Genomic DNA, 14898 nt, shown 5'->3' with positions numbered 1-14898 from the left:
TCACTGAATACAATCCTATTCCGTTCAATAAGATTCCTTACGGAAGACGAGTTTGGAGACGCCCCAGACAGCGATGGAATACCAACCGACGTCGCCCGCCGTATGGCCCGACAACCAAGAGTGACGGTCAGGATTGCCATTTATTTCCATAGCAGGACCTTTGTCATCTGCGGCATCCTTACAGAACAGCGGTACGTCGACGATATTATAGACCCGTTTTTTTTGCTCTTCACTACAAGCCATCCTGGGCTTACATTTCAGCAAGACAGTGCCCATTCACACATGCCGTGAGTTTCTACTGTCAAACCATAGCTTGGCCATCAAGGTCGCCGGATCTCTCCCCCCCCCCCCCCCCCCAATTGACGACGTTTGGAACATTATGGGCAGCCAGCTCGGGATTTTGACCATCTAACTTGCCAATTGGATAGAATCTGGAAGTGTGTCCTCAGGACGACATCAGACAACTATCAGTCAACACCAGGCCGAGCAATTGCTTGTGTAAGGGCCAGAGGTGGATTAACACTTTACTGACTCACTCAAATGGTGAAGCTCTTTCTTTCTCTTTGCTAATTAGTAATTGTTTGCATATGTGCATGTACATGTATATGTATATCACATCCACTGATTTCTGTCTCATTCGGGAAGTTCCTTCGTGGTACGTAATTTTTTATTAGAGTATTTTCTACCGAATTTACAATGTCATAGCTCTAAGCGCCTATCGATAATCGCGATGTATACCTTGTAATCTGTGGAGAACTCCTTGCGAAAAGAGGGCGAGAGAGAACTCCGGGGTCTAAGAGTCTTTGTGCGGCTCCCAGCCACGCCCTCAGATGCCTCCCTTTGAGCTTCCGCCACCACATTCTTAAACTGCGTGTACAGTGGCAGGACTCCTTGTAGCCTAGCAGAGTGTTCTGCAGATGGCAGTAGTGACTCCCCATCTGTTGACGAAGGTGTCAACATCGGCGGAGACAGCAGTTGAGGCGATGGAGAACCCCAGGTTGCTGACGGAAGTGGTGACACCGTAGAGCCAGTGGGCGTCGATTGCGCCAGAGGCAGCGCTACTGGCGACGATGTGTGTGGCTTCAGAGGCGGCAGAAATGCCGGCGACAGACTCAGGGAGTGCGGTCGCTGCACCGGCTGCCGACTTGGAGAGGTCTTCTCTTTCTGAGCGGGACTTCTGGCACTCGCGGCTGCTCCTGCGTCCTCCGGTTCCGACCGACTGGTCGGCAAGAAGGCTGCAGATGTTCTGCCGCTTTCATCGCCACCTTCGACGGCGCTTTCTCTAGACCGATCACCAGGAACATCGCTCGATGAACGTGGAGAATTAGACTGCAAATAGAAAGAAAGGCTATTACTACTAATACTACATTTTAAATGAAACCATAAATCATAGTGAAATGCTGATCGGTATGTGTTGAGTGGTGTCTAAATACACTGACGGGGATAAATCTTAACAACAAGGAGTTGTGCGACAAATTGAAGTTAGGAGTGTCTGTGCACACGAAAGACAGTATCTGTTCAAATTTCGCACCAGTCGTGTGAGTGGCAGTAGTAGCACCCCTATGACAATGCAAATCAGGCTTGCTTCATATACATACTGCAACGATCTTGAACGTTAGCTAACTTTGAGACTGGACGTGGTGAGTTGATGTTAGTCAAGAATGTTTTAAGGTGACGAAGACGCCACTAACAACTCACTGTGTTTGAACACTATGGTGAAATTGGGCTACGAGAAGCTAGATGTTCCTTTGCGATATTGCAGAATGACTTGGCTGCAAATTAGCCATTGCACAATCTCTGGTAGGGGTGGTCATGACAGTGTACCGTCGCAAGCAGACATGGCACCGGATGGCCATGAGGCTCTGCCGAGAAGGAAGACCATGTTGACGTATTGCTTTGGCGCTTCATACTGCATCTTCAACAGCTGTGAGCAGCAGTTGTAACAACGAACTGTTACAAATATGTTACTTAAAGGGCAGCCATGATCCAGATTCCACTTAGCATACGTTTCACGTATCCCAAACCACCGCCATTTGTGACTTCACTGATGTCAAGCGAGAGGGCATCAGAGGACAGGGCAGAGATCTCGTGTTTTCCGATGGAAGCTGGTCCTGACATGCCAGTGATGGCCTTGTGTTGGTTAGAAGGAATTCAGTTGAGGGCCTGCAACCTATCTGTCTGCATGCTATACATAGTGGTAGGATGGGTGATTAAAGGGACCATACTACTAGGTAATCAGTCCACTTCAACAGGTCTACATGACTGTAGATCAGATGACCTGCCACGCAAAACCTACGGGAAGGAAACCACCATTGTCTACCAAAGCTCAACGAAGGTTAGATAAGGGACAACAGAACAAAGGCGAGGTTCATCTAGGTAGCAGCTTGAAGCACCTAGAAACAGAGTGCAATAAGGGGAGAAATTTCCTACTTACCATCTAAACATTCATGGTGGTGTCTGTTCTATATCGTGTCTCCCTACCACTTTCGCGCAACGACGCTCTGAGTGTGTTTTTTAGGGAATTAACTAGTTTGAACCTGGGACCTGTTGCTGGTAAGGAGACGCCAGACCACACATGACATGTAGAATTCAGAAGAGTTCAGTGAGACTATCGATGATATAACCAAATACTAAATAATCTCAGCGTCAGCTCCACTGCACTCCCTGTAAAAGAATCTTAATACTAACTAAATTTAGTGGAAAGGGTTCAAGCCTTTCCTACTTTTAGTTAGCTGGTAAAATAACGTCGAAAAATCAGTTAAGTTTACCATTGGAAATTTTATTCTACTCACAAAACGTCGTTTATAAATTGCACTATTGATAAAAGGAAATGTTTTAATACAGGATGGTAAAAATCAACTGCGTTCAACAAAAATGTGAACGAATATTCCCTAAATGGGTTTCCAAGTTCTACAATCGATCGAAGGATGATCTATGCCATATCACATCTATAATCTAGGTTTAAATTAAGTTTCACAAAAGAGAAAACTATCAAAATGGTCTACAGTGACCCTCAATTATCTTTAATTACTTATCTAACCTGTCATAAATTACAGTGGCTGATGTGGCTTCTCAAAAAATATAAAATAGAAAAATCGAGTTTCAGATCTTTACTTCAAGTGGCAAATGTGAACACCATGAGTTTTAATTAACGATCGACACTAGTATTACGCAAAAAGGGGGTGTAACAGATGAGTCTTCTGCAGTTCTGAGTGAAGCCTTATGCGCTCAAAAATGCGGCATCTCGTGCGTTCATTACCTTGTCGGTGTTTAGGCAGCGTCAGGGCGACAGCGGCCGGCGCACCAGCCATCCAGCTCGCCGTCTCGGATCTAACTCTCCTCTAACTTCTCCTTACTACAATTTACCGAAGTTGGTTTAAAAAAACTATCTGGCTGTGTTTTCATCTGACCAATCAGAGTCTCAATGTTAACCTTAAGCTCCGCCTACAAAAATTCTGTTTATCCAATGAGAAACGTTATACTTTTCGTGGTGGGGCAATTTTTTTTTTAAAGTTTAAAGTAACAGAGACGCTAAAAAGTCTCACGCTAAAACCTGCAGCTGGTGTGGTCCTTTTAGCGTTATCGTGAGATCTATACTGTTGTTCTGGAGGGCTCTAGCTTTTAACATGGGCTGGGGATGGTCCTTGACGTACCTGAGACGCGAAAAAGCCTCACGCTAAAACGTGCGGGTTGTATAGTCGTACAGGTAGTCTGGCGGCGTGGGTGTCCAGCCCCTCCCTTATCGTAGGGCCTTCTAGCTTAACACTGTTCTGCTCTCGGCTTCTGTTCTCGTTTCTCCCCTCGCAACTGCGTCTGCCTCACGGTGGGAAGGTACGACATGCATTTAGGCATTCTTGTGTTAGTCTGTGGTATTCCATTTGCTCACTCGTTACTCGTATTACTTTGGTTAATTTAATGTCACGATTTATTCGGAGCTATATGACATACTACTGGATTTGCTTATCATGTCAGGGTTTTCATGTAAGGTGTTGGATTTGCCTGACACCTTACAACCAGAAGTACTCCACTCAGAAACTGCCTAGGAAATAGTAGCAACATAGAGAAAGGAAGAGAAGCACAGATAGACAAAATATGAACAAGTTTAATAGACCACATAAAAGGGGGAGGAAGAGTAAAGGAACTGGGTAAACTATCAAGCCCAGACATCTGCACTTGGTCTGGATATAGAAGTAACAGTGTTCTGCCACCCCCTCAATGGGCCAATAAGTTAAGTGGTATTCCTGAAAGAGCTGGGGTTGGGTGTGGGATTGAAGGGACCAGACTGCTAAGGTCATCGGTCCCTTGTTCCACGATAAAATCACACGAAATAAAAACTGTCAGTCGTTAAAAACGGAGAACTGGGACAAGGTACGACACAATACAAGAAATACAGACAAAGACCAGACAAACGGAACTAAAATCACACCGAGTGTGAAGGTGGTTGGCCGACCATGAAAATAAGGAAAAGCCAACCACCAAATGACATTAAAACCCACAGCTTAAAACCACAGGCCAAAGGCCCAAGTCAATACAGAAAATAAATGGACAAACACTCAAATCATACGATAAAAACCCCCTGCCCGAATAAAACTCAACACGAGGTCCGCCATACCAACGTCATCACATAAAAGGGCAGGGAGGGTATCAGGGAGCGCAAACGTCCGCCTGAGTCCTGTTAAAAGCGGGCAGTCCACCAAAATGTGGACCACCGTCAGAGCTGCCTCGCAGCGACATAGCGGTGGGTCCTCCCGGCGCAACAAATGGCCGTGCGTCAGCCACGTGTGGCCAACGCGCAGCCGGCAGAGGACGACAGAGTCCTTCCGAAAGGCCCGCATGGAGGAGCGCCACACACCGGCCGTCTCCTTCACCGCCCGAAGTTTGTTGGGCGTGGGCAGGGTGCGCCACTCGTCACCCCAGGCACCAAGCACTTTCTGGCGCAAAAGCGACAGGAGATCACACTCCATAAGGCCGAGTTCCAGAGCCGGTGAACTCACTGCCTGTTTAGCCAGCGTGTCAACCCGCTCATTGCCCGGGATGCTGACATGACCTGGGGTCCAAACAAAGACCACGGAGCGGCCGCAACGGGCAAGAGCATGGAGCTACTCGTGGATGGCCATCACCAGCCGGGAACGAGGAAAGCACTGGTCAAGAGCTCGTAAACCACTCAGGGAGTCACTACAGATGACAAAGGACTCACCTGAGCGGGAGCGGATATACTCTAGGGCGCGATAGATGGCAACCAACTCGGCAGTGTATACACTGTTCCCGGGTGCCAGCGACCGTTGCTCACAATGATCCTCTAGAGTAAGAGCGTAACCAGTGCGACCAGAGACCATCGAACCGTCGGTATAGGCCACGGCAGATCCGGGAAACTCGGCAAGGAGAGAAACAAAGCGGCGGCGGAGGGCCGGAGGAGGGACCGAGTCTTTCGGACCCTGTGCCAAATCCAGCCGAATGCATGGTCGGCGCACACACCAAGGGGGCAGACGGAGATTGGCCCGGAAAACAGGCGGGAGAGGAAAAAACACAATCCCACACAGTAGAGCCCGGATGCGAACCGCGATCGTACACCCTGACCGGGGCCGCCTGTCTGGAAGATGGACGATCGAGTGCGGGAACAGGAGACGGTAGTTGGGATGCCCTGGCAAGCTACAAACGTGGGCAGCATAAGCGGCCAGAAGTCGGTCGCGCCGGATCCGCAATGGAGGAACACCAGCCTCCACAAGCAAGCTGTCAACAGGGCTTGTCCGAAATGCTCCTGTGGCGAGTCGGATCCCGCAGTGATGGATGGGATCCAGCAATTGCAATGCTGATGGCGATGCCGAACCATAAGCCACACACCCATAATCAAGGCGGGACTGGATCAGCGCTTGATACAGCCGGAGAAGGGTGGACCGATCGGCACCCCATCCGGTGTGATAAGGCAACGGAGAGCGTTTAAATGCCGCCAGCATGTTTGTTTAAGCTGCCTAATATGAGGCAGCCAAGTCAACCGGGCATCAAATACCAGTCCCAAGAACCGATGCGTCTCTACCACAGCAAGAGGTTCACCGTCAAGGTAAAGGCGTAGCTCAGGGTGAACCGTGCGACGCCGGCAGAAATGCAGAACGCAGGTCTTAGCGGCCGAAAACTAGAAGCCGTGCGCTACAGCCCACGACTGCGCCTTGCGGATAGCGTCCTGCAGCTGGCGCTCAGCAACTGCAATGCCAGCGGAGCTGTAGTAGAGGCAGAAGTCGTCTGCATACAACGAAGCTGCGACGGACGATCCCACCGCCTCAGCGAGCCCATTGATCGCAATTAAAAACAGGGAGACACTGAGGACAGACCCCTGTGGGACCCCGTTCTCCTGGACCCGGGAGGAACTACGGAACGCAGCAACTTGCACGCGGAAGGAACGAGAAGACAGAAAATTCTGAATAAAAATCGGGAGTGGGCCCCTAAGACCCCACCCATGAAGTGTGGCCAGGATGTGATATCGCCAAGTCGTATTGTACGCCTTCCGCATGTCGAAGAAGACGGCAACCAGATGTTGGCGGCGTGCAAAGGCTGTACGGACGGCAGACTCTAGGGAGACCAGATTATCGACGGCAGAGCGGCCTTTACAGAACCCACCCTGAGACGGAGCCAGAAGGCCTCGAGACTCGAGGAGCCAACTCAACCTCCGGCTCACCATACGTTCTAGCAACTTGCAAAGAACGTTGGTGATGCTTATGGGGCGGTAGCTGTCCACCTCCAGCGGGTTCTTGCCAGGTTTCAACACGGGGAGGACGATGCTTTCTCGCCATTGAGACGGGAACACACCCTCAACCCAGATGCGGTTGAAAACATCTAGGAGGCGTCGCTGGCAATTCACAGAGAGGTGTTTCAGCATCTGGCTGTGGATGCGGTCTGGCCCAGGAGCCGTATCAGGGCAATCAGATAGTGCACTCTGGAATTCCCAGTCGCTGAAAGGAGCATTGTACGACTCCGCGTGGCGCGTGTGAAAGGAAAGCCTCCAACTTTCCAACCGCTCTTTCCGGGAGCGGAAGGCCAGTGGGTAATTCGTAGATGCGGAACACTGAGCAAAATGCGCTGCTAACCGGTCCGCAATCGTGTCGGAGTCAGGACACACCACCCCATTCAGCGAAAGCCCAGGGACAGAGACAGGCGGCCGATAGCCATGGAGTCGCCTAATCTTAGCCCAAACCTGCGATGCAGAGGTACGGACGCCAATGGTGGAAACATATCGTTCCCAGCACTCCTGCTTCCGTTGGCGAATAAGGCGTCGGGCACGGGCACGGAGCTGTTTAAAAACGATGAGGTTCTCCAAGGACGGGTGCCGCTTATGGCGTTGAAGAGCCCGCCGGCGATCTCTAATCGCCTCTGCGATCTCTAATCGCCTCTGCGATCTCGGGCGCCCACCAAGGCACAGTCCTCCGCCGAGGGGACCCGGATGAACAGGGAATCGCAGATGTCGCCGCAGAAAAGATGCCGGTGGTGACCGACTGAACCACTGCATCAATGGTGTCATGGGAAGGAGGTGCGATAGTGGCGAGAGAGGAGAACAAGCCCCAATCAGCCTTATTCAGAGCCCATCTGGAGGGGCGTTCAGAAGAGTGACGCTGTGGCAGTGACAGAAAGATGGGGAAATGGTCACTACCACATAAGTCGTCATGGACACTCCAGTGGATGGATGGTGGAAGTCCGGGGCTGCAGATAGAAAGGTCGATGGCCGAAAATGTGCCATGGACTACGCTGAAATGTGTCGGCTCTCCCGTGTTTAAGAGGCAGAGGTCAAGCTGCGAGAGAAGAGTCTCGACATCTCTACCCCGGCCAGTAATCGCGGCGCTACCCCATAGGGGGTTATGGGCGTTAAGGTCGCCCAGTAACACAAAAGGAGGAGGCAGTTGTGCTATCAATGCAGCCAACACATGACGCGAGACATCTGGCGGAAGATACAAACTGCAGACAGTAATAGGCTGAGGCGTCCACATCCTTACAGCGACAGCCTCTAAAGGTGTGTGAAGAGGTACACATTCGCTGTGGACAGAGTTAAGGATGTAGACGCAGACTCCACCAGATACCCTCTCATAAGCTGCCCAGTTCTTTTAATAACCCCGATACCCACGTAGGGCAGGGGTCCGCATTGCCGGAAACCAAGTTTCCTGTAGGGCAATGCAGAGGAAAGGCTGACTGCTGATGAGTTGGCGAAGCTCAGCAAGATGGTGGAAAAAAGCGCTGCAGTTCCACTGGAGTATCGCTTTGTCCATGTCCGAAAAAGGCGTGAAGAGGCCGAGGAGGCAGATCACGCCACTGGGTCACCTGCTGCCACCGATGGAGGACCAGTACAATCTGCTTCCATGGTGTCTGAGGTTCCGGCGAGATCCAGGTCCTCAGCGGACGCCCGGATCTCCACCTTATCCTCTGACGCAGAGCCTGTAGGGAGCAGTGGGGTGGATGCCACCGCGTGTTCCTTGGCCTTAGAGGTCTTCTTCTTCGTCTTGTCTCTCTGGTCCTTGGGTTTCATTGGCTGGGAGGGCTCCAGCGAGTCAGTCTCCGGGACGGAGGAGGAGCGAGAAGCCCTGCGACCAGCCGCTGGTCTGCTTTTCTTCCACTGGCTGACGTCACCCTTCCCAGAGGCGGAAACCTGGGAAGGAAGGGACCCAAGGGACCCAAGGGACCCTTTCCGTGCTATTCGATCCGGGGAAGTTTGAGGCTTCCCCAGCTTAGAAGTGGGGACTGATGTCCCCGATGGTTGAGGGGTTGCTGCTCCTGAGGCAGGTAGTGCAGGAGCAGCAGGGAGTGAAGTGCCCCCCACCATCAAGGGGGCAGGTGTAGCATTCCGGCTCTGAGAGGTGGCAGTCTGAGGGAGAGCTAATGGGGCCATAACAGTAGTAGCCGCAGCGTAAGAGGCAGTCATTCGAACAGGATGGAGGCGTTCGAACTTCCGCCTGGCCTCAGTGTATGTCAGGCAGTCCAGGGTCTTATACTCCATTATTTTGCGCTCTTTCTGGAAGATCCTGCAGTCCGGCGAGCAAGGCGAGTGGTGCTCTCCGCAGTTTACACAGATGGGAGGCGGAGCACATGGAGTATTGGGATGTGATGGGCGTCCACAATCTCGACATGTGAGGCTGGAAGTACAGCGGGAAGACTTATGCCCGAACTTCCAGCACTTAAAACACCGCATCGGGGGAGGGATATAAGGCTTGACGTCACAACGATAGACCATCACCTTGACCTTCTCAGGTAAAGTATCACCCTCGAAGGCCAAGATGAAGGTACCGGTGGCAACCTGCTTATCCGTTGGACCACGATGTACGCGCCGGACGAAGTGAACACCTCGCCGCTCTAAATTGGCGCGAAGCTCGTTATCGGACTGCAATAGAAGGTCCCGATGGAATATTATGCCCTGGACCATGTTAAGACTCTTATGGGGCGTGATTGTAACCGGAACGTCCCCCAGCTTGTTACAATCGAGTAACCGGCGGGACTGGGCGGAAGACGCCGATTTGATCAAAACCGAGCCCGAGCGCATTTTGGACAAGCCCTCCACCTCCCCGAACTTGTCCTCTAAGTGCTTGACGAAGAACTGAGGCTTCATGGATGTAAAGGATTCACCATCAGCTCTCGTACACACCAGGTAGCGGGGCGAGTATGTTTCGCTGGCATCCTTAGTCTTTCGTTCCTCCCATGGTGTAGCCAGGGAGGGGAACGATTTGGGGTCATATGTAGTTGCGTTGTATTGAGCCCTGGAACGCTTAGAGACTGCTGGCGGCTGGCCGCCAGCAAGAGATGATGTACCACACTTCATTGCGTGTCATCCGCCCTGATGCCACCTACTCCAACCAAGGGCCCTCCCCACGGGCGCCACCCAGCCTCAGCAACGACCACCTGGCAGGATGGCCATTGCCGGGAGTCCCAATGCCCCAAGGAGATATGCATCTACTCCTTGGCATACGTGGGGAGTTAACGGCGCTGGCATCAGCAGAGCGATCCCTGTGTAGTCAGGGGGCTACAACAAACAGGGTACATGGCGGCCCCACCACAACGGACTGGCTACCGTGCTGGATTTCAGGTGATGGAGTCCAATATCGTCATTGGCGCATAAAGCGACACAGCATAGCAGACTGCAATAAACTGCACCCAAGAACAAATCCACGCCCAAGAGATGGTAGGTGAGCGGGACTGCTAAGCGATGACGACAAACCTGGCTAGAGATGGTAATGCATGATGGACACATCGCTCCTTGTAAGGCGCCCTTCCCCAATCGGCTCGCTCTTCGGAAAATTTAGAAGGATGGAGGTCAAACCCGTTAGGGTTTACGACAGGCAGGAATACCGTGGGCCTATTCTTACCCCCGAACCCACAGGGGGACTGAAAGAGCAGTAGAAGCCCCCTTCCCAAGTAAAATGTAAAACTAAGTCAACTGCTGAGGCATCACCTCCTAGCACCAAGGTTCGCGAGTCATGGAGATTAAAAATCAGTTGCAGGCAGCTAGGTGGGGACAGTCCAACAAAATGTGGACTACCGTCAAATAGGTACCACAATGGCAGTGAAGCAAATCATCGCAATGGAAGAAATGACCACGAATAAGTCAAGTTTGGGAAATGGAGCCAATGAAGGATGGTAGAGCCTTTACAAAAGGCTGCATGGGGATCTACACATTTGTGTTCTTTATCACCTATAGTATGGTAAAGTCACATCGCGCCTTTCTGTATTCCAGATCCCCAAAAGTCGACAGCATAAAACCTATGAGATCCATTTCCAGAATATCGATTTCAAAATGTCGGCTTACTGCCAGCCAGTTTTGTCAGGCTATCAGCGAGTTCATTCCTTGAGATCCCAACGAGGCCCAGTGTCCACATGAAGGTCACAGCGTCCACATTGTGGATGACAAGATTATCACTGGTAAAGAGCTTGCAGACTGCTCAAGGAGTCGTTGAATATAAGAAAGAACTCGGCCCAGGTGCATGAAAGATTGCTACCAACTCTCCAGTGGGAACACTACAGCCATCCACCAAGGAACTCAGTTCAGTATGACATGAGAATAAGCGTGACCAGCAAACACCGAACCATCAGCATAGACTACTTCTGAATACTGGGATGTGCGAAGGATAGCGAAAAATTGGTGGCAGAAAGCCTTACGACGAACTGAGTCTTTCAGACCTTGTGATAGGTCAAGATGAAGTAGTGGCTGAGGGATGCACCAAGGAAGTGTACGTGTCTGGGCATGGAGGACAAGTAGTACAAGAAAGAGATGGCGTTTAGATGGAAGGGGCCAGACACCTACTGAACATAATCCCTGATTAGGGCCACCATTGTGGCAGATGGGTTTCTGGATTTGGATAGAGGAGACTAAGTTCAGACACTTAGGGGAGCTGTGCATGTGTGTGTCTTAATTGACAAGATGTTGGCGCCCTGTCTACAATGGAGGGATCCCAGCCACCACAAGTATTTTTTTTTGTGGTTTTAGGGCGCACAACTACAATGGTCATTAGCGCCCAGACGAAGTTAGGAACGCACCGCGAGGTACAAGGTTAAAACAGCAACTAGAAGGGACAACACTAAAAGATGTATTAACAGGCATGGAATTAAAAAAAAAGAATAGTCAAACGTCCTTAGACAGGTTTGTCAAGTTGATAAAACGAAGAACGCGAGCAGCTGTTCTTGGGTCATCCGCTAAAATGGCATCGAGAGTATATGGCAATCCCAGATCAAGACGCAGTGTAGTAAAATCCGGACAGGACGTTAAAATGTGCCCGACCGTGAGCAATTGCCCACATGGACAGAACGGCGCTGGCGCAGCCGTCAGCAGATGGAGATGGCTGAACCGGCAGTGTCCAATTCCTAGCCGGGGCAAAACGACCTTCTCCAGCCCAGAAGGACGTGAGGAGGACGTCCAAGCCGCGGGAAGAGGTTTCAAGGCCCGAAGCTTGTTGTCCGGAAGTGCAGCCCATTCGGCATGCCACAGCGATAAAATGCGCCGACAAATGACCGTGCTACAATCTGATGAAGGGACACAACGAGAAGCCGTCCGAGGCTGGAGGACCGCAGCCTTGGCCGCGGCATCTGCAGCTTCGTTCCCAGGGATACCGACATGGCCAGGAACCCACATAAAGCTAACTGGAGACCCGTCGTCCACCAGCTGCTTAAGAGAGCGTTGGATCTTGTGCACGAAAGGGTGAACCGGATACAGATAACTGAGGCTCTGGATGGCGTTCAGAGAATCAGAGCAGATGACATAAGCAGAATGTCGGTGGCGGCAGATGTAAAGAACAGCCTGGTAGAGGGCAAAGAGCTCAGCTGTGGAGACCGAACAATGGCCATGGAGCCGGTATTTGAAACATTGTGCCCGACAATAAAAGAACACCAGAAACCGTCATTGGCCTTAGAGCCATCTATATAAATTAAGATCATATTAATGAACTTCGAACGAAGTTAGACAAAACGGGAGCGGTATACTGAACCGGGGTAACCTCCTTTGGGAACGAGCTGAGGTCAAGGTGAACGCGAACCTGGGCCTGGAGCCAAGGTGGCGTTTGGCTCTCGCCCACGCGAAAGGTTGCAAGGAGTGAAAAATCAAGGTGTTGAAGGAGGTGACGAAAGCGAACTCCAGGGGGTAGCAGGTCGTATTGACGGTCGAGAGAGTCGTCAAAAAAGGAACTATACGATGGGTGGTCGGGCATTGACAGTAGCCGACAGGCATAACGACAAAGCAGTATATCGCGCCAGTAGGTGAGCGGCAATTCACCGGCTTCAGCATGAAGACTCTCGACGGGACTAGTATAAAACGCTCCGATCCCAAACCGTAAACCCCGACGTTGTATGGAGTTGAGGCGGCGTAAGATGGACGGCCGTGCAGAGGAGTATACAAAGCACCCATAATCCAGCTTGGAGCGGACGATCGACCGATATAGGCGAAGTAGGACGGTTCGATCCGCTCCCCACGACGTGCCACTAAGAACACGGAGGACATTTAGAGAATGGGCAGAACGGGCAGCCAAATATGATACATGTGGAGACCAGCTAAGTTTCCTGTCAAATGTAAGACCTAAAAATATTGTTGTCTCCACGAATGGGAGAGCGACGGAGCCGAGTCGTAAGGACGGTGGGAGAAACTCTTTGTAGGGCCAGAAGTTAATACAGACTGTCTTCTCGGCAGAAAAACTGAAGCCGTTGGCGACACTCATGGAGTAAAGACGCTCAAGAGAACGCCGAAGACAGCGCTCCAGGAAACATGTACGCTGCGCGCTGCAATAGATGGTAAAATCGTCCACGAAAAGGGAGCCTGATACATCAGCTGGGAGGCAATCCATTATTGGATTGATCGCTATGGCGAAGAGAGCGACACTCAAAACGGAGCCCTGTGGCACCCCATTCTCCTGGCGAAAGGTGTCTGACAGGACAGAACCCACACGTACCCTGTACTGTCGATCCATTAGAAAGGAACGAATAAAATGAGGCAGGCGACCGCGAAAGCCCCATGTATGCATGGTGCGGAGAATGCCCGCCCTCCAACATGTGTCGTAAGCCTTCTCCAAATCAAAGAACACAGCCGCGGTCGGGCGCTTCCGCAAGAAGTTATTCATAATGAAGGTCGACAAGGTAACCAGATGGTCAACAGCAGAGCGGCGCCTACGAAATCCACATTGTACATTGGTAAGTAGGCGTCGAGATTCGAGCAGCCAAACCAAACGAGAGTTAACCATACGCTCCATCACCTTACAGAGAGAGCTGGTAAGCGAGATGGGTCTATAACTGGAAGGTAAGTGCTTGTCCTTCTCCGGCTTAGGAATCGGTATAACGATAGACTCGAGTCAGCATGCGGGAACATGTCTCTCAATCCAGATGCGATTGTAAGTACGAAGAAGGAAACCTTTACCCGCTGAAGGAAGGTTCTTCAGCATCGGAATATGAATAGAATCAGGCCCTGGAGCAGAGGACCATGACCGGGCAAGTGCATTTTCGAGTTCCCGCATGGTGAATGGGGCATTGTAACTTTCACGATTCGAAGAGCGGAAGTTAGGTGGCCTAACCTCCTCTGGCTGTTTTCGGGGGAGGAAGGCAAGGTGGTAATGAGCGGAGTTCGAAACCTCTGCGAAAAAGCGGCCGAAGGCATTGGAGACAACCTAAGGGGCACAAGGACGTCATTCGCGACCGTCAAGCCAGAAACTGGTGAGTGGACCTTAGTGGCAGATAGCCGGCGCAGGCTACCCCAGACAACAGAAGGATTAAAACTGTTGAAGGAGCTTGTGAAAGCAGCCCAGCTGGTTTTCTTGCTTTCTTTAAAAATACGACGACACTGCGCACGTATTCGTTTGTAATTGATACAATACGCCACTGTAGGGTGGCGTTTAAAGGTGCGTAAAGCACGTCGACGAGCACGTAAGGCGTCTCTACATGCTGCGGTCCACCAGGGGACTGGTACGCGACGTGGAGAAGTAGTGTGAGGAATGGAATATTCAGCAGCAGTGAGAATGACTTCCGTGAGGTGTGCGACCTAACTATCGCAGCTTGTGAAGGTTTGATCCTGAAAGGTCGCCCTCGAAGAGAAGAGCCCCCAGTCTGCTTTGGAGATGTTCCAACTAGTTGAGCACAGAGAGGGGGTATAATGCAGGAGATGGATAACACACGGGAAGTGGTCGCTCGAATATGTATCAAAGTGCATACAACTCAAACCGGCGTGCAAGTTGGGTAGTACATACAGAGAGGTCTAAATGGGAATAGGTGTGAGATGTGTCTGAAACAAAAGTAGGGGCGCCAGTATTGAGGCAGACAAGATTGAGCTGGTTGAAAACGTCTGGTGACAGGGAGAACCTCTGACAGAATGCTGGAGAGCCCCAAAGAGGATGGTGAGCATTGAAGTCTCCAGTTAACAAAGATGGTGCACGTAGCTTAGCAATAATTTGCATCGTATCT

At 51.1% G+C, this 14898-nt stretch overlaps 1 protein-coding gene across 2 annotated transcripts in view; it reads right to left on the bottom strand.

The window, feature by feature from the left end:
• LOC126278584 (mucin-5AC-like) overlaps positions 1-14898 on the bottom strand; it is a 94482-nt gene that overhangs the window by 46338 nt on the left and 33246 nt on the right. For both annotated transcript variants that reach the window (XM_049978795.1, XM_049978796.1), the window contains exon 2: positions 739-1329. In XM_049978795.1, coding sequence (XP_049834752.1) covers positions 739-1329 — 591 coding nt within the window. The remainder of the gene's footprint in view (positions 1-738; positions 1330-14898) is intronic.

This window comes from Schistocerca gregaria, chromosome 6 (genome assembly GCF_023897955.1).
Source record: "Schistocerca gregaria isolate iqSchGreg1 chromosome 6, iqSchGreg1.2, whole genome shotgun sequence".
Lineage (NCBI taxonomy): Eukaryota > Metazoa > Arthropoda > Insecta > Orthoptera > Acrididae > Schistocerca > Schistocerca gregaria.
This window is presented reverse-complemented; position numbering and strand designations above follow the sequence as displayed.